We start from the raw sequence: 27989 nt of genomic DNA on the forward strand, positions 1-27989 counted from the left end.
TTGCTGCACGTGGGCTTTCTCTAGCTGTGGAGAGCAGGGGCTACTCTTCATTGGGGTGCACGGGCTTCGCATTGTGGTGGCTTCTCTTGTTGTGGAGCACGTGCTCTAGGTGCGTGGGCTTCAGTAGTTGTGGCTCGCAGGCTCTAGAGCACAGGCTCAGTAGTTGTGTGTGGCGCACGGGCTTAGTTGCTCCGCGGCATGTGGGATCTTCCCAGACTAGGGATCGAACCCATGTCCCCTGCATTGGCAGGCGGATTCTCAACCACTGCACCACCAGGGAAGTCCTGAGCCTGTTTTCCGATCTATCAGATGGGAAAAGAGAATCGAGAGGGCTAATAGGATGGTCAGGTGAGGTGATATCTGTGAGAGTCCTGGAACCAAGTAGGTACTCTCAGACCTCTGTTCTTTCCCCTTCTCCTTAGCTTGTTTGGGCACGTTTAAACCAAACATTCCTTTTCCAGTTACAGTAGTGGCACCTATTTACTGTAGAAAATTTGGGAGAATCAGAAAAGCATAGTAAAGAAAATTAAAATCACTGGTCATATTACCAGCCAAGAATCACCACTGTTAACATTGTAGTGACCATACTGCCAGGCTTTTTCAATATGTATTAGTAGTACTTAAAAGACAATCGGAATCATATGTGGAGCTTTGGGACCAGTTTGTTTTTTTTTTTTTTCACTTCATGCCCTATGATAAGCATTTCCCTGTGTCATCAGTCTTGGAGGACTTGACACTTAATAATTGCACAGTGCTCTAGTATGTGGATTATTTCCAGTTTTCACTATTGTAAATGCACTGCAGTGGACATCCTTATTTATACATCTTTGTGTATGTGTCTGATGATTTCCCTGGGAAAGTGGTATAACCAAATAAGATGAGGTACACATTGTGGGTAAGGCATTTTAAAATGTAGAAGGTATGGTGGAAATAGTTTTAGAAATTTATCCTTTCGTTCAAAGCATTTATTGAAGACTTATTAGATGCGAAGGGCTGAGCCAGGCATGGGTGATACAATTGTGAACATTACAGACCCACAGTTTTCTCAGGCGAGGGGTGGGGGAAAGAGGCAAGAGATTGGCCAATGAGCACTAGGATAAGAAGGGCTGGGATAGGTAAGGTCAGGTAGGGAGGGCTAGTGGCTAAGGCCTGGGAGTGTGTTCTAGGTTGTGATTCATTCTTCCTGGCTGGTTTCCCACAGATTATAACCTCTTCCAGGGCAGAGGTAGCCCCAAACTTCCTGGAAGCCCAAGTATCCTGTCTCCTCCAGCTGAGGCCAACCAGGATGGGTAAAATAATAGACCTAAGCTGGGTCTGGCTAGATCTGTAGCTGTGTTTGTTTCTAATCCCTGTGCCACCTTTTAATAGCTGTGAGAATTTGGAATTTTACTCACCTCTCCAAGTCTCTGCTCTCTTGGGTATAAAATGGGGTGAGAATTTGGAATTTTACTTACCTCTCCAAGTCTCTGCTCTCTTGGGTATAAAATGGGGTGAGCAGTGGTATCTATTGCATTGGGTGAGTACAATGAGCACAAAATGATGATGCATATCAAGGGCCTGCCTGGCATATGAGTACTCAGTAAACAGGGGTAGTATAGGGATTTGGGGGCTCAGTTTTCCCACCTGTTCAGTGGGAGATTGGCCTAGGTTGGTGGTTCTCAAACTTGAGCAGGCATCAGAATCACCAGGAGGGCTTCTTAAAAGCTTCCCAGGCCTCACGCCAGAGTCTCTGATTCAGCAGGTCTGGAATGGGGCCTGAGAATTTGCACTTCTTACAAGTTCCCAGGTGATGTTGATGCTTCTGGTCCAGGACCTCGCTTAGAAAACCAATGGTCTAAATGAATGCAGCCTTTGTTTCCTGGTCTGATACCTTTGATTCCCTGTCTTCTATAATAGGAAGAACTTGTGAGGTGCCCTGAGTTCCCAGATGGCAGGGTTTGTGTCTGGTCAACCGCCACGGCTCCATCACAGGCACCTTTACATGCTGTTATGGGTTGAATTAGATCCCCCAAAAGTTGTTGAAGTCCTAACCCCCAGGACCTTCGAATGTAATCTTATTTGGAAATATGGTTTTTGTAGATATAATCAAGTTAAGATGAGGTCATTAGGGCGGGCACTGATCCAATGCGACTTATAAGAAGAGAAGAAATACAGAGACATGAGGGGAGAATATCTATGATGATGCAGGCAGAGACTGAAGTGTTACATACAGCTGTAAACCAACGATCACTAGCAAACCACCAGAAGCTAGGAAGGCCAGGACAGATTCTTCCCTTTAAGCTTCAGAGGGAGCATACTGCACACACTAATTTTGGACTTCCACCTTTCAGAACTGTGAGACAATGAATTTCTATAGTTTGTACCAGTCTGTGGTACTTTGTTACAGCCGCTTTAGGAAAATAATACACTGAAGTATCTTTTTTATGGGAAACCACCAACACAAACCTTTTTCAAAATCTTATATTTCTTCATAGGCAGTATGACTCCCCTCTGCCAAATTTGGGGATGTTTTCATTCATGCAGTCCATGATTGCACTGAACTCTCACCTGTCGCCTTTTGACCTTCCCACATTCCGTGGGTGTATTTTATTATCCCTTATATTTCACTTTCCAATTGGAGGATTTGTGACAGCATAAGCACATGACAAACTGGGAAAGTCTCATGCCTCTGTTTCCCATCAGTTGTGTTCCATGGGTGCTATGTAGGGGTCAGGGAAGTCATGAGTGGGTGTGCCCCCACCTGATCCCGGAGACAGCACCTAGGGGGAATTACATCCATCATCGCTGCATCATTACTCTCAAACTGTGCCCCTTCCCTGTTCCCATTCCAGGGTGGGTTGGGGTGGAGATCTGTGCCCATTTTCACCTTATTTCAGGTAATTATTAACCTGAAGATGCCTGTAGAGTCTGGGAGATAGAGAGGAAGGAATCTTCATGTCCCTCCAGTCTCCTCTCTCTCCCCCTTCCTCATGGGGTAATCCCCTTCCTTGGCACCCATCCCCAAAGGGATGTTTCTTTTCAGGAAGTGGAGGGCTTTAAATTCCACCTTGCTTTTATGTTCTCAGTCCTCGTGACCTGGCCCCTGCTGTCCCTCAAGCTTCCCCTGACCACTCCCTACCCTTCACCTAACTCCACACCACACCAAACTTTAGTGCCTCAGCCTGTCATGCCTTCTCTGCCTCCCAGGGATGACACCTGCTGTTCCTTCTGCTTAAAACATTCTACCTTGCCCACAACACGTGAAACATTCCTGGAGAGGGGGAGTGGGTGGGGTTCCTCTGCCCACCTCTCAGCTCCCCAGCTTCACATTGTCTAGTGAGTACTCGTTTACTGTCCCTCTCCTGTCTTGGGACAATGAACTCCCCTAGAACAGAGCCCAGGACTTATTCCTCTTTGCATCTGCATCCAGGAGCAGCTAGCTTTGTGATTGGAAACCTGCCCTAGTGTGAGCTTGTTGAATGACAGGATGGAAGAGATGGGTGATTAATAATGATCATAATGATGAAAGTTATTATTCAGACATGATTTTTTGTGAGTCTTGTTCTGTGTATTCAAAATCTCATTTAAGAATAATAGAACTCTGTGAAGGAGGCTCATTTATCCCCATTGCACAGAGGAACAAACTGAGGATATGAGCGGTAAAGAGCAGATCTCACAACCAGTAAGTGGTTAAAATCTAAATCTGCCTGATTCCAAAGCTCGAGTTCCCCACAGCTACTGCGTACATAGTCTCGGACTGGCGGACTAGAGGGGCTGGTGCACTGGGGAGGACTAGATCACCAGCCCCCAGTCTGAGCTTTGGCCGCACACGCCTGGCGTACAGGCGACGCGTGCGCAGTGCAGTGGCGGCGCCCCCTGCGGGCAGCGCGCGGGAGGCAGCTGCAGCGAAAGGGGGCTTAGTGCGCCTGCGTGCTCGTGGTAGTGGTGGCCGTTCGCTGTAGTGGCTCAGCGGTTCTATGCGCGGCGGGCGCGGCCATGGCGCAGCCCGGGAAGCTGCTTAAGGAGCAGAAGTACGACCGGCAGCTGAGGTGAGCCAGGGCTCACCGAGTCGGGCGGGCCAGCGGGTTCCTCTGCGTCCGGGCCGGGGCTAAGCGAGCGGGCGGCGTGGTTGGGCCTCCCTCAGGCCTCCCACCGGGCTGGGCCGGGCCGTGCGGCCGGCGCTCAGGGTTCCGGCCTGGGGCCGGCGGTGCTTCTCGAGGGCCGGGACTCGCCTTCCCCGAGGGGCGCGCCCGCCCGCTCGCCACGCGGTGTGCAGGTCGAGGTGCACCGTCCCAGCGTCAGCCGGGTCACCGGGGCGGCTGCCAGTTCCACCTCGCTGTGCTCAGGCTTCTCGTTTTGCAGAATGAGGGGATCGGGAATACCCCATCCCGGCCGCAGAGAGCAGCACCGAGTGTTAGGTATTGTTCTAAGCCGGAGCTGTCCACTAGAAATACAATGCTAGTCTCATGTAAACCACCTGTGTAGTTATATATATATTTTGGTAGCCACATTAAGAAAGGAAAAATAAACAGGTGAAAATAATTTTATCATGCAGTTTATTTTATTTAACCCAATATATCCAAAGTATTACCATTTCAACACATAATCAGTATAAAAAGTTATTAGAGATATTTAATATTTTTTTCCATTCTGTCCTTGAAATCCAGCATTTTACACTTCTAGCACATGTCAGTTTGGACTAGCCTTATTTCTAGTGCCCAGTAGCCACATGTGGCTAATGGCTACCTTAATGGACACTGCAGGTCTAAGCCATCGGGCTGGTTCTTGACTACTTCCTCTCCCATGCCTTTTCTCGTAACACTCCCCATTCCTTATTTATTGATCATCTTCTGTGTGTTAAGGCAGCAGAAGTAACACAAATGTTTGGCCCCCTTCCTTTCTGGAGCCCCCAAGCCAGAAGTTACAGTGTGTCCCTAAGGACTGGAACCCATTTGTACCTACAGCTTAGTGCTGTGTTAGGGGCTTTATGCACTCAATTCTGAGAGCAGCCTTGAAGGTAGATATTCTCTCTGCTTTATAGATGGGGAAACTGAGTCTTAGAGAAGTTCGGTAACCTGCCCAGTCTCCCATGTATTTGAACCAGGACTCAGGTCCTTTTGGCTTTTTCAGAGCTGGTACTGTCTGCTCCTGAGCTTCTGGGGAAAGAAGCAAGGTGGCAGAGCCCTTGTAACCAACTTGTGTTCTCTTGTAAATTCTTGGAGGTCCTTGTGTTTTGAGTGCAGATGTAACCATACATGACAGAGCTGAGAATATACTTTAGATCACTAAGTAACTGTGACAAAAAAGAATTTTTGCTGAGTCCAGTCCATTTAAGGACCAAACTTTACCTTTCATCGTGAGAACTGTTTATTGGCTTTGAAGTGTCAGAGGGAAGCAGTTACAAGCAAAGCTGTTCAGCCAGCTAGCAGTCAACAGGCCCTGCTTTCCTTAGGCCAGCAAGAGAATAGAGAGGACTGATTTCTTGTGTGGGCCGTTTCTTGAAATATATTACCTAGAGATGCACCAGTATTCTTTTAGGCTTACTTTCCAACTACCCGGGTATCCATCAACCAAATATGTCAGGTGTCTTCTGTGTGCTCTACTTTCACAGAAAAAACAGACATTTCCAGTCTGTCTGGTTCTTCTAGGCTATTCCTCTATGCATTTGACAGCTATTCAGTGATCACTTATCCTGGGCAGGGCACTATCGGGCATTGTGGTTCCAGTGGTGAACAGAGGGAGTGGTCTGGACCCTTATGGAGCTTAGAGTGGAATGGAGAGATGGCTGTTCAGCAAATAAAAGACCAAATGAGGGCTTCCCTGGTGGCGCAGTGGTTAAGAATCTACCTGCCAATGCAGGGCACACGGGTTCGATCCCTGGTCTGGGAAGATCCCACATGCTGCGGAGTAACTAAGCCCGTGCGCCACAACTACTGAGCCTGCACTCTGGAGCCCACGAGCCACAACTGCTGAAGCCCGTGCACCTAGAGCCCGTGCTCTGCAACAAGAGAAGCCACCGCACCGCAACGAAGAGTAGCCCCGCTCGCTGCAACTAGAGAGAGCCCAGGCACAACAACGAAGACCAAACACAGCCAAAATTAAATAAATTAAATAAATAAATTAAAAAAAAAAAACCCAAATGAGGCAGTTACAGTTGTGATATGCTCTGGAGGACATATGGGCTACATAAAAAGAGGGAATCTGCTTTAGATCAGGTGACAGGGAAGGCACCTTAAAGTCTATCAGTCCTCCAGGCTATGAAATTTTTCTAATGATTTGGGCTCCCCCTATACTAGTTCCTATACTGACAAGAAAAGATACATTAGTTAATAGGCTTTCTGGGTGAAGGTAACCAGGTTGGATCAGCTGTCATGATGCTTATTTGATCATGTACCTTGCCATGTTGATGATATGCTGATGTGACAGGATATAACATATATTTCAGGTTATAACATATATTTCTAATCCTTATTACATCTTTCTGTTTGTTAATGTATGCATTTATTAATCATGCTATTAGAATGTTCATTGGGAATTACATTTTACAGCACTCTTATTGAAGTCAGTGTGAAGGCTTTTCAGATGATAATTCAGTTTTCTTGGTAAAGCTTTTCTCACTCTTGCAGATGTCTTGGTGATAAGTCCTATGTCAAGATCTTAAATATTCTGGATCTCTATAACTTAAGGAGAAATGAAATTGAGAATAATAGGTTTTAAATCTAAGGTACTTCTCAGGACTTTCCTGGTGGTCCAGTGGTTAAAATTCCACACTTCCACTGCAGGGGGCGCAGGTTCAATCCCTGGGAGGAGAACCAAGATCCCACATGGCCCACATGCCGCGTGACACGGCCAAAAAAAAGAATAATAATAATAAATAAATAAATCTAAGATTCTTCTCTAATGTTAATGACTACAGAGACTTTCTGTTCTGTAAGTTATCTGGCTTGAAAAGAGTAATGGACTAGGAGCTGGAAGACCAGATTTTTAGTTCTGATTTAACCCCCCCTTTAACCATGCCGGGCATCAACCTGTTTGAGTCTCAGGTTAGTCAGCTATATAACCCCTGTAACAACTCCTGCTGTTCCTGTCTCACATATTTGCCATGGTTGTCACATCAGTTATTCTATACAAGAACACTTTAAAGATCAAAGATCACGATTCAAATAAAGTTGTATTTTCATGAAAGTTTTTAAAATGTTAAATTTGTGTATTCTTTTGTAGGTTGTGGGGTGATCATGGGCAAGAGGCTTTAGAATCTGCTCATGTTTGCCTAATAAATGCAACAGCTACAGGAACTGAAATTCTTAAAAACTTGGTACTACCAGGTATTATAGTTTTGTGGTTGTAAATTTACTTCTTTAAGGTTTTGAGCTAGAAATATATATTCTTGACTGACTCTGTTTTGTCTCCCAGGTATTGGTTCATTTACAATTATTGATGGAAATCAGGTCAGCGGAGAAGATGCTGGAAATAAGTATGTTCTATTCTTTTCAAATACCTGCATGTTAGGGAAGGCAGTGCATTGTCATGGGAGAGCAAGGCCTAAACCCCAGCTTCAACTCCTCAATCAGGGTGACTTAACTTCCAGGTGGAAATAGTCCCTATGCTTAGGATCATGGCAAGGATGAAGTGAGTTAACATAGGTAAAGTCCTAGCACAGTGTCTGGCAAATAGGCCTTTAGTAAAAGATACCCATCATTACTGTCTTTATTCTTGTTATTAATGAAAAAGGGTAGTCATTATTACTTTATTTGTGAAATCTGGATCCTTCCTGAGTCCTTATTATTGATTCCTAGATGTTAGTATATAATTAACAATAATTGTATTTTTGGATTATAAGATAGTAAAAGCTACCTTTTGTTTGTGGTGTCTTCTAGGCTTAGTCCAGGTATGTCTCTTTCTACACTACACTGTCTGTAAAAATGCTGTTTGTTTTGTTTTTTTTAATAAATTTATGTATTTAATTTATTTTATTTTTTTGGCTGTGTTGGGTCTTCGTTGCTGTGCGCAGGTTTTCTCTAGTTGCGGCGAGCAGGGGTTACTCTTTGTTGCGGTGTGCAGGCTTCTCACTGCGGTGGCTTCTTTTGTTGCGCAGCACGGGCTCTAGGTGCGCGGGCTTCACTAGTTGCGGCACGCGGGCTCTAGAGCGCAGGCTCAGTAGTTGTGGTGCACAGGCTTAGTTGCTCTGCGGCATGTGGGATCTTCCCGGGCCAGGGCTCAAACCCGTGTCCCCTGCATTGGCAGGTGGATTCTTAACCACTGCGCCACCAGGGAAGCCCTAAAAATGCTGTTTTAAAGATGGCCTGTATATCATTCTTTAAAGATGATCATATTTAGACTTTCAGAGCATTCCCCAACTTGGATTTCATGCTTGCCTTTTCAGGGACTTGGAGTCTGGGATCTCTCACTATATTTGTCAGTAAACAACAACAATGAGTAAATAGAAGGGAAATCAGAATTTGGTTCATACTGAGCTTTGTTATCTTTTCTCTGGGTGGTAATACAAGTTTCACTACCACAACACCCTTTTATTGATATCTATAAAGAAAAAGTCCTTTTATCTTTGCTTACTTGGTTGGTTAGAACAGGGTGTAGTAAGAATGAGGTTTCTTTCTCTTGTGGAGCTGCTGAGCTTGTGCTCCAAGGGTACCTTGACTCTGATCAGCAGACTCAGATCTGGACCTTGGGGCACAACAAGGGTATGTGTGGGAGGAAGCCTGAATAAATCTGTTATAGTTACCTGCAAAAGCAGACTGTTGAATGCAGCATTTCCCAAGTGTGGTCAGTAGCTGTTAAATGGGCAAATGGATTCCATGGTCAAATGAGTTTGGGAAATGGGTCAAATGAAACTAAATATTTCTTTAGTGTAAGACTTTAATATCATGCGTATTATGTATATTATGAATTTCCAAGAGAGAATATAACATATGGTGTTTCCCACACTTTTTAAAGCCCGGGAACCCTTTTCTCTCAGAGCATTTTGTGAAATTCATGTTCTGTGGTACATACTTTGGGAAACATTGATTTATTAGCCTGTCTTTGGTTACAAGTTTCATCCAGCTTTCTTCCTCCAGGAAGGCTGTTACAGTCTGAAATTAAAATATAGTTTGTTTTAAACTATGAATGAAATGCACCTGGTATTACAAATAACCTTTCCTTTATAGTCAGAGAAGCCATTAAATTTGTTTTTATTCTATTTTAGTTTTTTCCTTCAGAGAAGCAGTATTGGCAAGGTAAAAAATCAGTTTGTTATAGAATATAGTTGTATTTGAACATCTAGTGATGCCACTATGTTTTGATTGTTTGAAAAGCTTTACTTTAAAAGAGCTTATTATTCCTCTGAGAAAAAAGCTAATTATCTCATTTTTTTCTGATCTCGTAAATCTTTATATGCTTGGTAGTTTAAGAACTTAGAAGTACTGTTCGTGTTTTTATACTGTATCCTGTATTAAAACTAAATATTCAGTGATGTTAATGTTCAGAGGTTGGAGTATTGTGGTTAAGAAGATTTTTTTTTACCAAGAGTTAGTCAGAATGTGTCTTATTTTTGTATTTCATATTAAAAATCTTACAAAACCATATGGGTCAACTTAGTATAGTATTCTGAATAGAAATGACTGTTTCTTTAATGACTAATCTCTCATGTGCAGGACTGTAAATGTGGGAGGTTAGAGTAAGTCTCAACTTGACTCAGAATCTCCCTGCCTGCTCTCCAGGGTTTTCTGGTCATTTGCCTAATCAGAAAAGTAGAGTGCAAGTAACGTAAGCATTTAAGAATTCTGAATAATGATGGTTTAGCTCTGTTTTAAGTAATACTCTGGTTTAGTCCCAGGTTAAACACTATGAAAAGCAGAGTTGTCATATCTATGTATGGAATTTGGGTTGTTTTACAGTGTTTTTGCCTGATCTGTAAATTAGGGGGTTACATTTTAACCAAATTTTTTTCTAATTCAAGTAAAATGTTTTGTTTTTATAAAGAACCGAGCTCAAGCCGCCATGGAATTCTTACAAGAATTAAATAACGATGTCTCTGGGAGTTTTGTGGAAGAGGTATATATATATATATATATATACACATTATTATTTCTGGTCAGAAATTTAATTTTTTAGTAATTCAGAGTCCTAGGAATTTAGAATTTTGAATCTTTGTATATTTATGTTGAGAGTTGAATTATTTTAACATGGGAGTCTAGCATTTACCTCACTTGTTCTAAAGTAGCTTAACTGTTTCTGTCATCTTTAATATGATTGTGAAATTGTTGGATTTTCTTTCCCCTGTCCTATTTAGAGTCCAGAAAACCTTCTAGACAATGATCCTTCATTTTTCTGTAGGTTTACCATTGTGGTTGCAACTCAGCTTCCTGAAAGGTAAATTTTTAAGTTAATTTGTTTTTATTTTAATCTCTTATTAGATTTGCATAGTTTTGTTTTCTCTGCAGAGTCTGTGGTCTTTAAAATTCTTAAACTCCATAGAAACCTTTAATTAGAAGTGCTTATAGATCTCCAGCACTAAAAAGATAGGGAAGAGAAAAATACTGAGATGTGAAACTTTAAAAAAAATATATTTAGAACAGTTAAATTGAACATTGGTTATTTTTTTAGTGAAAAAAAAAAACTAGTTAGAATTACTTATAGGGAGTGCTTGGCGCTGTATACAAAGGTTTTATAAATATTTTCTTCTTTATTATGGAAATGTTTAGGAGATGTCTTTCAGTAGCATTCTCCCTAATACAAAGGACTAGGTTTTCATATCTCTCTAGTCCAAAAGATATACTTTCTTTGAGACTGCAGCCTTGTGGAATTGCTTGCTTTTCAGCATATCTTTATGTAAATATGCTGTTTATGTAAATGCAATAGAATATATCTTTGCATTTATTATTTAGTAAGAAAGTTGCTTTATTTTAAAGCATTTTCACATTTGGCATGTTTCCATTTGCTTATGTTCTTATCTTTTGTGCCTTCTTTTACAGTACATTACTAAATTTAGCAGATGTCCTCTGGAATTCCCAAATCCCTCTTTTGATCTGTAGGACATATGGACTAGTTGGTTATATGAGGATCATTATAAAAGAACATCCAGGTAAAATTGTTGCACATATGGGGCTTCCTATTGGTTGCTTTAGCTATAATTTTAGGAACTTGACAATTTAGAAAGTCAATTTTAAATCACAGAGTAAATTTGTAGCAGCTCAACTCTGGTTACACGTTCAAAGTGGCAGTCAGAATCAGTAGGCTTTAATCTTTGTATTTCCTTTACTTAGCATTATAGAAGGATACAAAGCAGGAGACACAACAGGTGCAGCTTCTTCATCTTATTAGGAGGCCCAGCAGCTATGCAAATACCTAGCTTTTTTTGCCTCCTAACCTACATAGGGCATGTATGTCTGTCACAGGTAAGAGCCAAGGTATGTGGGTTACACTGACACAGAAAGGATATGCCACCTTTTCCCCCACCAGTTTTCTGTTCCATTCTCATACAGGCCTTAGGCTTCCCCAGTTCAGGTGTAATTGCACACAGCAAGCAAGGCATTTACCTAACTACTGTTCCAAGGAAACAGTGTTAATAGGAGACTGAACTCATCCATAGGCAGGCTTGCATCAGCTCAAGTCCCTTTATTTGGAAAATTTTAATCTTAAATCATCATAAAGTTTTCGTTCAGAACTCCTGCATTGCTCTGAGCCAGGTACTCTACTAGTGTAATGACAGTCATTGGCATTGGTAGCATCACTGAAAAGTGGTATCTGCTTGGGCAGCTAAGGAGTGGCTTTTGAGGATAAGTTTTTGGCAGTGGTGCTGGATCATTTAAAAGTTGTAAGTAGGAAAGTGACGAGGTAAACATTTTGTTTTAAACCGGTCACTCTGAAACCCGGTGGAGAATGAATGGATTTGAAGGGGCAAAGATTAGAGACAAGGGTTGCTTTTAGGACATTGTCAGTTGTCTAGGTGAGAGAAAGAGAGAGACAGAGAGAGAGCCCCTGACTGAGGGCAGATGTTATAAGGATAGGGAAGAGGGGGTAGATGGTAATGAAGGTTAACATTGCTATTTGTGGGCTTCCCTGGTGGCACAGTGGTTGAGAATCTGCCTGCCAATGCAGGGCACACGGGTTCGAGCCCTGGTCTGGGAAGATCCCACATGCCGCGGCGCGGCTAGGCCCGTGAGCCACGATAACTGAGCCTGCGCGTCTGGAGCCTGTGCTCCGCAACAGGAGAGGCCGCGATAATGAGAGGCCCGTGCACCGCGATGAAGAGTGGCCCCCACTCGCCACAACTAGAGAAAGCCCTCACACAGAAACGAAGACCCAACACAGCCATAAATAAATAAATAAATAAAATTAAAAAAAAAAAAAAGTATCCCTTGCTTAAAAAAAAACAAACAAACAAAAAAAAACATTGCTAGTTGTGTGCCTGCCTTTATGTGGATTATTTCATTTAATCTTTCCAAAATCCTTGTAAGGCAGATACTGTTTTACCTGCTTTTTACAGACAAGGATGCTGAGGCATAGAGAGATTAAGTTATTTGCCTAAGGTCACACAGCTAGCAAGTGACAGAATGGAGCCTAGCTCTAAACACTCACTGAAATTGCACACTTTCCCATGCTCCCCTATGTGGAGAGCTGTGTGGGAAGTGACATCAGGATGTGTGGGGAGTGACTGATACTGGCCCAAGGAAGCTCGAAGTCAGGGAAGACCATCACATTTCTAGGGAAGAGGTCTAGGTAGATGGTGATGCTGTCTGTTGGAGACCACAGGCAGAGGAAGGGTAGGTTGTTGGGTGCTATCGGAACACAAATTTTACCTATTTTGATCGTTTCCGATTGTAATAACAAGAAAATTCTTCACTAAAGGAATCTTGATTTTACTTTTATTAAAACTATAGTCCACTTAAAATTTGTGCATTTAGTAAAATATAAATTTATATGTATATGTAAATTTAATTCAGTAATGAACAAAACAATGAGAAAAACCTGTAGGCCCTATGTCCATTTAAAACTTACAGATTTCCTAAGTTCCTATAATGTATGTACTGCCAGCAGTATTGCTAAAGAAGTAAGTCTTTTGGAATTATTTGTTTCACAGTAATAGAATCTCATCCAGATAATGCATTAGAGGATCTACGACTGGATAAGCCATTTCCTGAACTGAGAGAACATTTTCAGTCTTATGATTTGGATCATATGGAGAAAAAGGTTGGTAGTGTGTGTGACCTTCCATTTATAGGTATACTTAAAACTTTGTTTTTAACCTAAGGTTTTTGAATTACAAAGTGAGGAAATATTATAAACCTCCATAGTCCTGTCATCCAGGTCACATAATAACAACATTGTACCTAATTTGTTTTAAATAAATCTATCTTTCCCCAAAATTTAAAAACTTTTTTATTGAAGAAAAGTGCATTAACTGAACATATCTGTGTAATCAACACCCAGGTCAAGAAATTGGACATTAACATATCCCAGAAGCCCTCTTCATGGCTCTTTCCTAAACAAATAGATGTACTTTTTAAAACAGTTTGAATTTGGGGTGGTGGTTGTTGAAATTGACACCTCTTAAAACTTATTTTTAGTGTTTGAGAATTACCAAGGCAACTGCATATTTCATTATAGAAATAATGATATTTATAACAGGCCATGTAATTTAAGGCATATATATATATATATATTTTTTTTTTTTTTTTTTTCCTGACTACACGTTAATTAAATGCAGGTATTTGGTTCATCAGAAAACACAGAAAGGATCCCTTTTCCTTAGTCTAGGTTTGGTATCTGAAATCAAGATACTTGAGCTTTGTTTTTGGGTGGCAGTCCCTGAGACAGTTTTCTTAATGGTAAAATGGGGACAATCATAGTATATACCTGCCTGATTAGAATTAAATTGGACACTGCCTTCAAAATCTTTGTAAAGCAATTTTTGTTAACCCAGTTCATTTTCCTTCGCTCATTATTCCACATATACTGAGAGATGTAAACATTGTTGAGTAATTGAATTTAATAAATATTGTTGAATTTGTTGAAAATGATATGGTATAGTGAAAAATAATGTTAACTAATACTGATATTTCCTTTGATTCTTTTATTTTTAGGACCATAGCCACACTCCATGGATTGTGATCATAGCTAAATATTTAGCACAGTGGTATAGTGAAGTATGTCCTTTCTTGAAAAAAGAAATTCCATATGTGACTGTATTTTTTCAGTTTATTATAAAGAATTTCATTGGGGGGGGGGGGTGGGACATTGATTTTTTTTCCTTATGTGGTTATAGGGCAGCTGATTTAAACTGCTAATTTAAATCTAGCAGTTTCTCTTTTGATACTGACATTTTTATTAACAAAATGAAATTTGAACAAATGTCACTCTGAAACTGGCAGTGGGGAATGAATGTAGAGAAATGGCCCACAGTTTCTGTTTTCTATCAAGTCAGCTGATTTCACCGAGGTATAGATTTGCTGATGAAATCTCATATGGATAGGGGGAAACTGGACTTTCAATTTCCATATTTTGAGTTTTTACAACTAGATTAAAAATTTTTTTAACCCAATTTAGACAAATGGACGAATACCTAAAACGTATAAAGAAAAAGAAGACTTCAGAGATTTGATTAGACAAGGTAATATGGGATGTGATTAAATGTATAAAGTTTGAAAAGCATATTGCTTGAAGCTAATGTTTATTGGATTTCTGTCAACACCTTTGTCAGATGATGCCATCATGAGCTTTTTTTTTTTTTTTTTTAATTTATTTTTGGCTGCATTGGGTCTTCGTTGCTGCACGTGGGCTTTCTTTACTTGCGGCGAGCGGAGGCTACTCTTCGCTGCGGTGCGCGGGCTTCTCATTGCGGTGGCTTCTCTTGTTGAGGAGCACGGGCTCTAGGTGCGCGGGCTTCAGTAGTCGTGGCTCGTGCACTCTAGAGCACAGGCTCAGTAGTTGTGGCGCATGGACTTAGTTGCTCCGCAGCATGTGGGATCTTCCCGGACCAGGGCTTGAACCCGTGTCTCATGCATTGGCAGGTGGATTCTTAACCACTGCGCCACCAGGGAAACCCCCATCATGAGCTTTTATTTTATTTTCCTCGGGAGGTTAAGGAGCCACTCCTTGTGTAGTTTTAAGAATGAGTAGTGATTAGCCATATTTCTTCTTAAGGTTCAGTATCCAATCCTCCCTTCAGAATCTGACAAGGTTATCTCCATAATGCTGGGGGTAGAGAAAGAATGAAAAGAAAAGGGCCGTTGTTTGCTAATCAATTTCTATTTTAATAGGAATTCTAAAGAATGAAAATGGGGCTCCGGAAGATGAAGAGAATTTTGAAGAAGCTATTAAAAATGTGAACACAGCACTAAATACAACTCAGGTATTAAGAGCTGCTGAGGTATTCACAAATGAAAGGTGTTTTCTGAAGTCCTCATATGTGAAATAGTTGATTTTAGATTTAATTTAATATTTCTCAAATTGTAGAGTTGGTTAGAAATTAATATCTATAATACAGCTTGAATATTCTTTTAATAAGATTCTGTATTGTCCTTGTTAAAATGGATCTCAGTGCTTCAGCATATAATTTGATACAGTGATTTATATAAATTAATTGTTTGAAGTACATGATTTGTGAATAGTAAGTGTTTGGGGGTAGGACTTATATAATGAAGGTGGTATTTTGCTGGTCCAAAATAGTGTTGCCTGAAAAGTTAAATCTTACCCTGCTTTGCTTTTGACAGTAATTATTTGGATATATTGGAAGATGTTCTTAATGACATTGTATACCTTAAAAATTACTTGGAGGATAACCTAGTTTAGATGCTCTTTGTTTTGTTGTTGTTTTGTTTTTGAATTCTGTCCAGTGAGTTTTTTGGGGAACTTTGGAATAATACAACTGGTAGTATAAGTTAGAATTTTATTATTATTTTTTTAATCTTTTTTTTTTTTTTTTTTTAATCTTTTTTTGGCTGCACCACACAGATGGTGGGATCTTAGTTCCCTGACAGGGATTGAACCCGGGCCCTCAGCAGTGAGAGTGTGGAGTCCTAACCACTGGACCACCAGGGAATTCCCAGAATTTTCTTATAATTTAAAACAGGAAAAAATGCTACCTTTCAAGTTAGGAGAGCACTCAAGGTGTCATTACATACTTTTTGGAGACAATGAGGTAGTGTTGCTGAGTGATTAAAAATGTGTGCTCTGTGAATCACACAGTTTTCTGGGGTGATGAAAATTTTCTGTGTCTCAGTTGGGGTGATGGTTAGAAGTATGTGTATAGTTATCAAAAAACATTGAATTGTACATTTTGCTGAATGTAAAATTTACCCCAATTAAAAAAAAACAAGGTTCTCATGGTTGGGGGACAGTGAACTAAGCAAACAGACAAATGTACCAGGTGCTGTGAACAAAATTAGAGTAGAACAAAGGGGTAGAGCGTGATAGGAGGTCTGGGATCAGGAGGGGCCAGGGAGACTCTCAAAGAGATGTGTTTAAGCAGAAGCCTAAGTGAAGTGTCATGCAAAGGTCTGGAGGAAGAGCTTTTCAGGCCAAGGAAGCACATGTGCAAAGGCCCAGAAGTGGGATGATGCTTGGCATTTGTTCAAGGATCAGTATGAAAGCCACTGTGATTGGAATGAAGTAAACAAGGGGGAAAGAGGTGGGAGGGATTTAAGTTTGGAGAGGCAGAAAGGGCCTGATCATAAAGGCACTGCAGGCCACTAAAGTGTTTTGAGCAGGGGAATGGAGTGACCTGATTTATATTTCTAAAAAAATTATTCTGGCTCTTGTGAGGACAAAAGACTGTAGGGGACTGGGAGTGGAAGCAGAGCAGTTAGGAATTACCAGTAAGAAAGTTCTTTTTTCCACACAACAGTAGAATCAAAGCCTAAGATTTCTATAGTTTTTATTAATGTATGATGTTCTTGCTAGCATTAAAAGTCCTTAATTTAACTATCTCGTTTTTGTCAGAGTGGTTGTCTCTTTCAGCAGTCACTAATTAGGACGTAAGGGTTTCAGATTTTTGCCAAGATGGAAAAACATGAAGGACTACAAATCTAGCTTGGTATTAATGTCTGTTATCTTTGTTCTGTCTTCAAATATGACTATAAAAAGATTTACTTAGGTTCCTTCTTTATGATGTAAGAGAATAGGTCAGTCTTTAATGCTAACAGCAGTGGGCAGGAGGGGACTTTCTTCCATTCGCTCTTTCCCCAAAAATCTCCATCTGGTGGTGATTCTGAATAAAAGTCTAAGTTTGTATTTGAACTTGTTTGGAAAACTGCAGTGAAAGTTAAAGTGGGCAGTGAAAATAAAAGTGAACTTATATTAATTCTTAGTATAAGTAAATGTTTCATGTTCCTTTGTTAGATCCCAAGCAGTATTGAAGATATATTTAATGATGATCGCTGCATAAATATCACCAAACAGGTAACAATAACAAAAAAAGTAAAAATAGTGCCACCTTAACCTTTGGGTCAAATTCAGATGTCACTTAATATTAATTTTTTTTGCTTCTTTTAGACTCCGACATTTTGGATTTTAGCTCGTGCCTTAAAGGAATTTGTGGCCAAAGAGGGTCAAGGAAATTTACCTGTTCGAGGCACAATTCCTGATATGATTGCAGATTCAGGCAAATATATAAAACTGCAAAATGTGTAAGTCACCTGTTTTCAAACTATGTAGTAGAAAAATCAATCTGTTTATATTAGAGATGAACATATTTTATCAGTCTACCAGAAATCAGAAATCAAATGGAAACCTGTTATAATCTTATCACTTTAAAAAGAATCTAAGGGACTTCCCTAGTGGCGTAGTGGTTAAGAATCCGATCCCTGCCAATGCGGGGACACAGGTTCTATCCCTGGTCCGGGAAGATTCCACATGCCGCAGAGTAACTAAGCCCGTGCGCCACAACTACTGAGCCTGTGCTCTAGAGCCTGCGAACCACAGCTACGGAAGCCTGCACGCCTAGAGCCCGTGCTCCACAACAAGAGAAGCCACTGCAATGAGAAGCCCGCACACCGCAACGAAGAGTAGCCTCCACTCGCCACAACTAGAGAAAGCCCGCGTGCAACAACGAAGACCCAATGCAGCCAAAAATAAATAAATAAATTTATAAAAATAAGCTAAAAAACTTAGGGGGCAGATTTTTTTTTAATATATTTTATTTTTAAGAATAGTTTAAGTTCACAGCAAAATTGAGCAGAAAGTATAGAGTTCCCACATATCCCCTGAGGGGTCAGATATTGTTTTTCGTATTTCAAGATAAAACCTAACATTTGAGCACTTAACTCTGTGCTATCAACTGTTCTATGTATTAACTAATTTAATATTCACAACAGCCCTATGAGAGAGATACTATTATTGTCCCAGTTTTACAGGTGAGAAAACTAAGACATAGAAGAGGTAATTTTTTCAGGGTCTGACAACTGGGAAATGGCAAAACCAAGACCTGAATCTATGAAACTCACCTCTGTACTCTTAACCATGGCCCTATACTCTCTTTTATCTGTAATTTAAAACTTTGAAGTCTTTAGTTTTGATGAATTTTTTGTCATTAATTTTCATAATTTAAAGAGTTCATGACTATAGATGGACACCTGCTATCCAGGTATCACTAGCCTGAACCCAGGTAGATTGTCATAAGGACAGGTCTCAATGGATATTACCCTTGTGTACTTCGGGCATGGTGCTGATGAATCCAGGGCCACCGGCCTTGTTTCTTCAGGGGCCAGATAATGACACACAGAGGTCTCCGTTCCCTAGACAGATTGTACTCTTCATCTCAGTCATTCTCTAACACATCTTTATTGCCCTAGCCTAAAAGTTCAACTACCTAAAACTTGGGAAAAGTCAGTTGAGGACAAAAGAATTATGACCTCATATCAGAGGTAGTCAGCTTAACACATCATCTCTAGAGGTGAAAATGTAAATAGACTTAAAGAAAAGTTTTACATGAATTTGTAGATGGACAGTTTTGAAGTATTTAACTTTCCTTGGACTTGACTTCAAGGAGATTGTATTCTTTTGCAACATATTTTGTTAGGTCCTCTGTCAGAGAAGCATGGATCATGGATCTCTCTAGGAGGGCAGTTTTTAAGTTAGGTGCTGTCAATTATTGAGGGAGCCTAGGTTATTAGTGGAGTCCAAGAATCCATCACCAACCACTAACAGGTGCTGGTAGCATTTCCATGGCATTGTCACATTCCATGTGTTTTCAGATCAGTATTTTTTCATGAAAGGGAAAGACATTTTTTGTTTGATTCATGGTGATATTTAAATTTGGTAATTAATTAATTAATTAATTAATTATATTTGGCTGCTTTGGGTCTTTGTTGCTGCGCACAGGCTTTCTCCAGTTGTGCCAAGTGGGGGCTACTCTTCGTTGCGGTGCGCGGTCTTCTCATTGCCATGGCTTCTCTTGTTGCGGAGCATGGGCTCTAGGCACGCGGGCTTCAGTAGTTGTGGCACGTGGGCTCAGTAGTTGTGGCTCATGGGCTCTAGAGCTCAGGCTCAGTAGTTGTGGCACACGGGCTTAGTTGCTCCGCGGCATGTGGAATCTTCCCAGCCCAGGGCTCGAACCCGTGTCCCCTGCACTGGCAGGCAGATTCTTAACCACTGTGCCACCAGGGAAGTCCCCAAATTTGGTAATTTAAATATTCGTTAATGGTAGCTTTTTGTTGTTCTTTTCCAGTTACCGTGAAAAAGCAAAGAAAGATGCTGCTGCTGTGGGTAATCACGTTGCCAAATTGCTTCAGTCTATAGGCCAGGTAAGCTGCTGGGCACACTGCCTTTGATGGACAGTACAGCTGCATATAGGCCTGATTGCATCATGTAACTCCAGCCAGAAAAGGCTTAGAGAGAAGGTGTGGCACTGGCTCAAAGCTTCTTTAGAGGGGTCCTCACTTGCCTGCTAATGAGAAGGCCTGTCATAGTGATGGGCTTTGTGCTGCACCCTCTGTTAATCTGCTTTTATACTGGAGCAAAATCTGCATTTATCTCTTTACAGGCACCAGAGTCCATTTCAGAGAAAGAATTAAAATTACTCTGTAAGTCACCTTGACTTAATTTCCTTATTTTGTTTGATAAAAATGTGCCATGGGAAATGTTCCCAGCAATTTTAAATGGTTGAAATTAAAAATTTTCCATGGTCTCAGTGGTATTGACATAGGTAATTATTGGGTAAGGTTTTTTTTTCTTATAATAAATGGAGAGGGTATTCTAAGACTGGTCAGAGGTAGAGCATATTTATCTAATGCTAAAAAGACATGAAGATCAATTAATTGAAAATTATCAGTAATACAGAATTATTTTCAGCTTACTAATTTTAAATAACTTGGGAAAGTTTTATCTGAAGACTTTGGGTGTGAAGTCTTGAGTCACATGTACATTGACAGTATTGGTTTAAATAGTAACTTTGATCAGTGTTGAAGGACTGTGATAGAATTAAGAATTTTGCCATCTAGTTTCAGAGTGGCTAGGCTCCTGGGGTCTTCTTGATAACTCCTGAGTAGGCCCAGAGAATTTAAGAGTTAGTTTAAGAATAATAAAAATCTGTTTTACATGCCATCTAAGGATTTCTCCCTGTAGCTATGACCCCTAGTTTCTGCAAAAGTCTATATTTTGTATGTTACCCATCCTTAAAATTATTTATCCAAATTATTCATTTTAAGACTCTCCAACATGTTTGTTTAGGCTTAGTTTCAATGTTTTGTTCCACTACTAATCTTACACCGTGTTTATGCATTAGTGTTTGTGCTACTAGATTATATGATACCAGCTTAAAAGCTGGATGTGTTGGGTATTTGAGAGTTTATTATTCTGGCCTCTATTGGGATATGTTTGAAAATTTCCATAATACAAAGTTTTTTGCTTTTTTTTTTTTTTTAAAGCCTTACATATACTCAGAGCACAGTATGTATAACACTCTCCTTCAGTACTGCTTGTCCATAATAATGATAAAAACTACTATTCATTGAGCCCTATCAGGTATTCTCCTTGGTATGTACTGTACACAGTTACACTTTTGGTCCACAGAACAGCTCAAAGGTAAACAATATATCTCCATTTTACAAGTGAAAACTGAGGCTCAGAGAAGTGCCATCATCTATGTAGTCAGTGCTGAACTGGTTGTAATGCCAAGGACATGAATTTAAGATAACTTGTGTTCTGATGCCGTCTCTGCTAACTATTAGAACCTTTTCTTCATACTTCCATGTCTGTAAAGAGGATACACAGAATTTCCTGTTCTTAATCGGGATAGTCATGTATCTTAACCATTTACTTCCATAATGTCTTTTCTGTGTTCAGGCAGCAATTCTGCATTTCTTCGAGTGGTGAGATGTCGATCCTTAGCTGAAGAATATGGCTTGCATACAGTTAACAAGGATGAAATTAGTAAGTAATAACCTTTTGATGCTAGGTTATTAATTAATTCTAAGGATGTAAATATTTTGTGTATAACAGAATGTATAGTAGAGTGTATGGTGATAACATAAAGGATAATGTAAATATTTATACTCTAAATTTTATTCTATAAACCTGTCCAAGAACTCGTAATTTCAAATATAAAACTTAATATATACATACATGAAATCCTATTTAGGTCACTGAGTAAGTTGTGTGATATGTAGAAGAGCTAAAGTCAGCATAATACTACCTTAGTAGAGGTTATGTGACCATAGCTAATAGTCCATAAGACCATTGAGTTTTATCTCAGTAACGTATCTCCCTTTATTTTATAATTATTTATCATTTTCTATTTTATTGTCACAAAATATTTAAATTTTATGATAGAATTGCCTTGTATTCTGAAACTTGAGTATATAGTAAATTCAGGCCTTCCTTGTTTTTATGTCATGAATTACACAAATTATACTGAAATTTTTTTCCTTTCAGTTTCCAGCATGGACAATCCAGATAATGAGATAGTATTATACTTAATGTTACGGGCTGTTGATAGATTTCATAAACAACATGGTAGATATCCAGGTAAGAATAGCAATCAAATTATCAAATACAATAAAATCTTTTTTTTTGGCCGCACAGCATGGCTTGTGGGATCTTAGTTCCCTGACCAGGGATTGAACCCAGGCCACAGCAGTGAAAGCTCTAAGTCCTAACCACTGGACCACCAGGGAATTCCCAATAAAATCTTTTTTTTTTTTTTAAATTTATTTATTTTTGTCTGCGTTGGGTCTTTGTTGCTGCACGCAGTCTTTCTCTAGTTGTGGTGAGCGGGGGCTACTTTTCTTGCAGTGTGCGGGCTTCTCATTGCGGTGGCTTGTCTGTGTTGCAGAGCACGGGCTCTAGGTGCACGGGTTTCAGTCGTTGTGGCATACGGCTCAGTAGTTGTGGCACACGAGCTTAGTTGCTCTGCGGCATGTGGGATCTTCCTGGACCAGGGCTCGAACCCATGACTCCTGCATTGGCAGGCAGATTCTTAACCACTGTGCCACTAGGGAAGTCCCCAATAAAATCTTAAATAAATACTTAAATAGAATGAAATCTTAAAGGATTCTTGGGGTGTTTGCAGTAGTGATGCTTGAAGTCACACTGTAAACAATTTACACCTGGTTCGTCTCAGTGAGGAAATACCATTTGTTTTTTAAGTGTAACCAGTTGCAAGTAGTGTTTGATTCAACACAGGGGACTGTTTGTTGATTGCATATAGGATAAAATTTTTTCCTGTCAGTTTGTACAGTTTACTCCTAAGACTCACACTGAGTTTGATATAGTGGAATGAGAAAGCCACAAGAAGTATGCCTGTGATTTCTGAGCTCAGAACTCTGAAGAAGTTTCTTGGCTCAGTATCTATTTTTTGTTATCTGTAAATGTAGTAATTGGGGAATTGGCATATGCTCAAAGGTCTTCAGTTGCCCAGGATATCTTTATTAAGATGATAATTTTAATTGTGCAGGATTATTGCATAGCAGCACCTTCTGGGTGTGTCATAAAACCTGTTGCCCCAACTGATGTAGTATACCCACTGAGTTATAATCTTAATGACAAGCTTACCAGAAAAGGAAAAGGAATAAACACCAAATATGTATTGCTTTATTTGTATTGTTTGCTTAGAATGTATTTTTGGTTATCTCTTGCACAACCAACCATCCCCAAATTTAGTAGTTTAAAACAATCAGTTTTTCTGTCTCATTACTTTGTGGATTGGCTGGGCTCGGTTAGGCAGTTCTCACTGGGGGAAGGGGATCTCACAGAGTTGCATGACGCCTGGGGCTGGAGTCATCCAAGAAGACATGCTCACTCACATGTGTGGCACTTTAGTTGGGATATCCGGAACTGCTGTGGGGGGAGCGGGCGGGTGCTGGTCAGGCCTCTCTCTCCACATGGCTACTTGGGGCTTCCTTTTAGCATGGGAGTCCTAGATTTCTTACATAGTGGCTGCCTTCCCCAGAGTTAACATTCCAGAAGACCCAGGTGGAACGTACAAGGCTTTTTACGACTTGGCCTTGGAAGTCACAGCATCACTTATGTCATGTTCTGTTGGCTTCACAGGGTCACATTAGATTAAGAGCGGAAGGGGGACCACACAAGGGCACGAAGAGGTGTTCATTGGGGAGCCATCATGGGAGATTAGCTATTACATAGAGCACAGGCTTTGGAGTTAAACCTAGGTTCAAATCCAAGTTCTATCACTTATCGCTTGATCTCGGGTGAGTCACTATTTCCCTCCAAGTCTCAGTTCTCTCAGTATGGAAAGGTGATAATAATAACTACTCTATTAGATAGTAAGGGTTAGATACGTGATATATGAAAATCACTTAACATACTGCTCAGCTTTTTTTCAGTACTCAATAAAGGGTAGATGCTACTATTTTGAGAAGGAGTGATAGGTTTTTTTTTTTTATTAATTAGTTTATTTTTATTTTTGGCTGCGTTGGGTCTTCATTGCTGCACAGGGGCTTTCTCTAGTTGCGGCGAGTGGGGGGCTACTCTTCGTTGCGGTGCGCGGGCTTCTCATTGTGGTGGCTTCTCTTGTTGCAGAGCACGGGCTCTAGGTGTGCAGGCTTCAGTAGTTGTGGCATGCGGGATTAGTAGTTGTGGCTCGCAGGCTCTAGAGCACAGGTTCAGTAGTTGTGGCGCATGGGCTTAGTTGCTCCGCGGCATGTGGGATCTTCCCAGACCAGGGCTCAAACCCGTGTCCCCTGCGTTGGCAGGTGGATTCTTAACCACTGCGCCACCAGGGAAGTCCCGATGATAGTTTTTAAACTAGAGGGGTTAAAAAACAAAATAAACTAGAGGGATTTAGTAATACCTGGATATTATGGCAATTACATTTTTCCTTCCAGTAGTAATAATAATAATAGCTTACCTTTGGAGACATTATAGTTTAATCATTAAGAACTGCTTGGGCTCATATCGCAGTTTTCCTACTTATGAGCTAAGTAACTCGGGCAAATAACTTAATCTGTCTGTGCCTCAGTTTCCTTATCTGTAAAATGAAGATAATAATAGTGCCTACTTCATAGGGTTGCTGTAAGGATTAAATGAATTAATATTTTAGATGGTGTTTAGAACAATGTCCAGCATCTATTAATGCTCCATAAGTGTTACCTATTATTATAGTTTTATATGTGTCATTTAATCTCCTGGAAATGGGTAATAAACGCTATAATTTTTTTTTAATTTATTTATTTATGGCTGTGTTGGGTCTTCATTTCTGTGCGAGGGCTTTCTCTAGTTGTGGCAAGCGGGGGCCACTCTTCATCGTGGTGCGCGGGCCTCTCACTATCGCGGCCTCTCTTGTTGCGGAGCACAGGCTCCAGACGCGCAGGCTCAGTAATTGTGGCTCACGGGCCCAGTTGCTCCACGGCATGTGGGATCTTCCCAGACCAGGGCTCGAACCCGTGTCCCCTGCATTGGCAGGCAGATTTTCAACCACTGCGCCACTATAATTTTTATAAAGGGTATAAATAGGACATTACTTTCTCATTCATTCAGTTCTATCAAATAATTATTGAGCACCACTACGTGTCAGATACTCTTCTAGATACTGGGTAAGGAGCACTAAACAAAGCAGATTTGTCAAACTCAAATTTTTAATAGATTTTAGACGGTTTCTTTGATTGTTATAGATTTGTGATAGTTGCAAATATTAGTCTCAACTTTACATTATTTTTGTTCTTATTTCAGTTTTACACCTTAATGTTTTGACTAGAACACCTAAAAGTGGATTAAATAAAGGAGATAGCCAATAATTTTGAGTCACATATTTATTTTAATGAAAATTAATTTACATATATATATTTTAGGGGTATCTAACTATCAAGTTGAAGAAGATACAGGCAAGTTGAAGTCTTGTCTCACTGGCTTCCTTCAGGAATATGGATTATCCATAATGGTGAAAGATGATTATGTCCATGAATTGTGAGTATTTTTTTAGGGAATGCAAGAGACAATACTGTCCTGTCATAAGGCTAATCTATGTTCATGTCTCCATCCTTTCCTGTAGTTGCCGATATGGAGCTGCTGAACCACACACCATTGCTGCATTCTTAGGGGGTGAGTTCCAGAGATGAGAAGACTGTCACCTGTTGTTATATAGTACAGTTATGAAGTTTTGTTTTCCCAGCTGTTTTAACTAGGGAGGTCAGTGAAGCACAATGTTATATTGAGTTTAGATTATTTTGGTAGCCCCCAAACTGGTCTCCCTGCTTTCCATCTCTCCCACTGCTGTCCATTTTAAACTCCTGAAGAGTAATCAATCTTTCTAAAGCATAGCTCTGATTGTGTCTCTCACTTAACTAACCCTCTGACCTGGCAGTACACACATATACACTACAGTAGTCCTCGGAAAATAAATCCAGAGTCTTTCATTTGACATTTAAAACATTCTGTGTTCTGGTTTTACCCAGCCTTTCTGGCCTTGGTTTTTTCAAGTTACTTGCTTTTCCCCTAGACATGCCCTTTGATTTCCTGCTCCTTGAATCTTTACCCCACTCTGGGCCCATTTGCCTTAAGTCTCCCTGTTGCCTGCATGTCTAAAATCTACCTGTTCTTCAGGACCCAACTCAACAATACCATCTCTTAAAAAAACTCCTTGGAGCCTGGAAGTTTGAGGTCAGGGCCAGCATAGTTGGTTTCTGGTGAGGCCTCTCTTCGTGGCTTGTAGGCAGTCACCATCTTGCTGTGTGCCATAACCTCTTCTTTGTGCAGGAAGGTGAGGAGGCTCTCTGGTGTCTCTTCTTATAAGTATACTAATTCCCATCATGAGGGCCCCACCCCCATGACCTCAGTTACCTAATTACCTCCCAAAGACTCCAACTCCATCTCCAAATATGGTAACATTGGGGGTTAAGGCTTTAACATATGAATTTTGGGGGACATGCATTCAGTCTATAACATGTGCATTCTATAATCATTCTGCACAAGTCATTTCTTTCAGGTCTTTGTTTAAGTATTATCTTCCCTGTGAGGCCATCCCTGATTCCCTGATTTAAAACAGTCCCTCCTCTTGCATCATATCCCCCTTCCTTGCTTTTTCTCCTTAGCACTTAGTCACTTGACATTTTACTTATTTGTAAATTCTCTCTCCCTCACTACTGAAAAGTAAGATCCATGAGGATAAGGATTTTTGTCTTTTGTTCCCTGCTGTATCCCTAGTGCCTAGGACAGTATCTGGTACACTAGAGTCTCAAATATTATTGAATCAGTGAATGTGAAAGTGGAAGCTTCAGATTATAAAAAATGAAAACTTGTTTTCTTGGTAGTTGTTTTTTTTTTTTTTCTGTTGTTTTGTTTTGAATAGTAACTTTAAAACTTGTTACTGTTACTATATACTCAGACTGTTACTGAGTATAGCAGTCTTGGTATCTAATATAGATCCTTTCCAAATTACAGATATTCCTTTACCCCCCCTTTTTAAAAAAATTTATTTATTTTATTTATTTATTTTTGGCTGCATTGGGTCTTTGTTGCTGCACGCAAGCTTTCTCTAGTTGCGGTGTGCGGGCTTCTCACTGTGGTGGCTTCTCTTGTTGCAGAGCACGGGCTCTAGGCGCCCGGGCTTCAGGAGTGTGGCTCGCGGGCTCTGGAGCACAGGCTCAGTAGTTGTGGCACACGGGCTTAGTTGCTCCGCGGCATGTGGGATCTTCCTGGACCAGGGCTCAAACCCGTGTCCCCTGCATTGGCAGGCGGATTCTTAACCACTGCACCACCAGGGAAGCCCCTTTACCCCCTTTTTATTATAAAACATGGTTAGGGTAAAATTCAAATGCAACAGAAGGCTATCCTTTGAGAATCCTTTCTGCCTATATTTAGCCTTTAAAAAAAGTGCAGTCATGCATACTACTGTTTTGACTTTTTCTTGCTTAATATATTTTGCCAGTCTTTTTAAACCACCATAATTTAAAATTCTTCTTTCTTTTAAACTATGGCGTAATACCCCAGGGTGTGAATGTATAGAACAAAATTTTTATTTCCTTTAATAACATAGTTATAAAAAATTGTCCTTTGTTTTGATATGACTCAGTAAGTTATGTCTGTTTTGGATTACTTTTAAACATCTTTGGTTTTGGAAAGGAAAGGTTTTCTTTACAGAATTGAATATTTTTATAGAACTCTTGAAATTTACCTTTTTCAAAGATTTGCTTTTCTCCTTTTTCCTTGCAGGAGCTGCTGCTCAAGAGGTTATCAAAGTAATCACCAAACAATTTGTAATTTTTAATAATACTTACATTTATAGTGGCATGTCACAAACTTCAGCAACTTTCCAGTTGTAGAATAAGTACCCTATAGTGTGCTAATGATTGAAACTGTAATTGTCTTCAGGTTGTGCTCTAGTCTGTAAAGTTCTGCTAAGGGAGAACTGTTGTTTCCTTAATAAATATTTTTCTCATTTGTAATAATGTAGTCTTGTTCTTTGGGGAGCTGAGGTGGAGGGAGGAAGGAAACAGTTTTCTCAGAGAATAAAAGCTATCCATTTCTAACTGAGTTCATTATTTCTGGCTTGCTATTTCAAAGTTACTTATCATAGAAATGTCTTGTATGGACTTCCCTGGTGGTGCAGTGGATAAGAATCC

At 40.2% G+C, this 27989-nt stretch overlaps 1 protein-coding gene across 1 annotated transcript; it reads left to right on the forward strand.

Moving 5' to 3' along the window:
- The first annotated feature begins 3898 nt into the window (after window positions 1-3898).
- Window positions 3899-27815, forward strand: NAE1 (NEDD8 activating enzyme E1 subunit 1). The gene is made up of 20 exons (XM_068528733.1): window positions 3899-4028; window positions 7201-7304; window positions 7393-7453; window positions 9182-9212; window positions 9958-10029; window positions 10268-10347; window positions 10950-11059; window positions 13058-13167; window positions 14061-14123; window positions 14524-14587; window positions 15237-15328; window positions 17317-17376; window positions 17470-17603; window positions 19643-19718; window positions 19958-19997; window positions 21259-21345; window positions 21847-21939; window positions 25221-25335; window positions 25421-25470; window positions 27580-27815. Exons 1-20 carry the CDS (start codon window positions 3976-3978, stop codon window positions 27687-27689), a joined length of 1605 nt encoding a protein of 534 aa, XP_068384834.1. The 5' UTR covers window positions 3899-3975; the 3' UTR covers window positions 27690-27815.
- The last annotated feature ends 174 nt before the right edge of the window (window positions 27816-27989 follow it).

Source organism: Eschrichtius robustus, chromosome 19 (genome assembly GCF_028021215.1).
Source record: "Eschrichtius robustus isolate mEscRob2 chromosome 19, mEscRob2.pri, whole genome shotgun sequence".
NCBI lineage: Eukaryota > Metazoa > Chordata > Mammalia > Artiodactyla > Eschrichtiidae > Eschrichtius > Eschrichtius robustus.

Excerpts from the sequence above, each read along its gene's own strand:
- NAE1 (XM_068528733.1), top strand. The coding sequence starts at position 3,976 with ATGGCGCAGCCCGGGAAGCTGCTTAAGGAGCAGAAGTACGACCGGCAG. Across the intron at positions 4,029-7,200 it reads AAGTACGACCGGCAGCTGAG|GTTGTGGGGTGATCATGGGC; the intron begins GTGAGCCAGGGC and ends ATTCTTTTGTAG. Across the intron at positions 21,940-25,220 it reads ACAACATGGTAGATATCCAG|GGGTATCTAACTATCAAGTT; the intron begins GTAAGAATAGCA and ends TATATATTTTAG.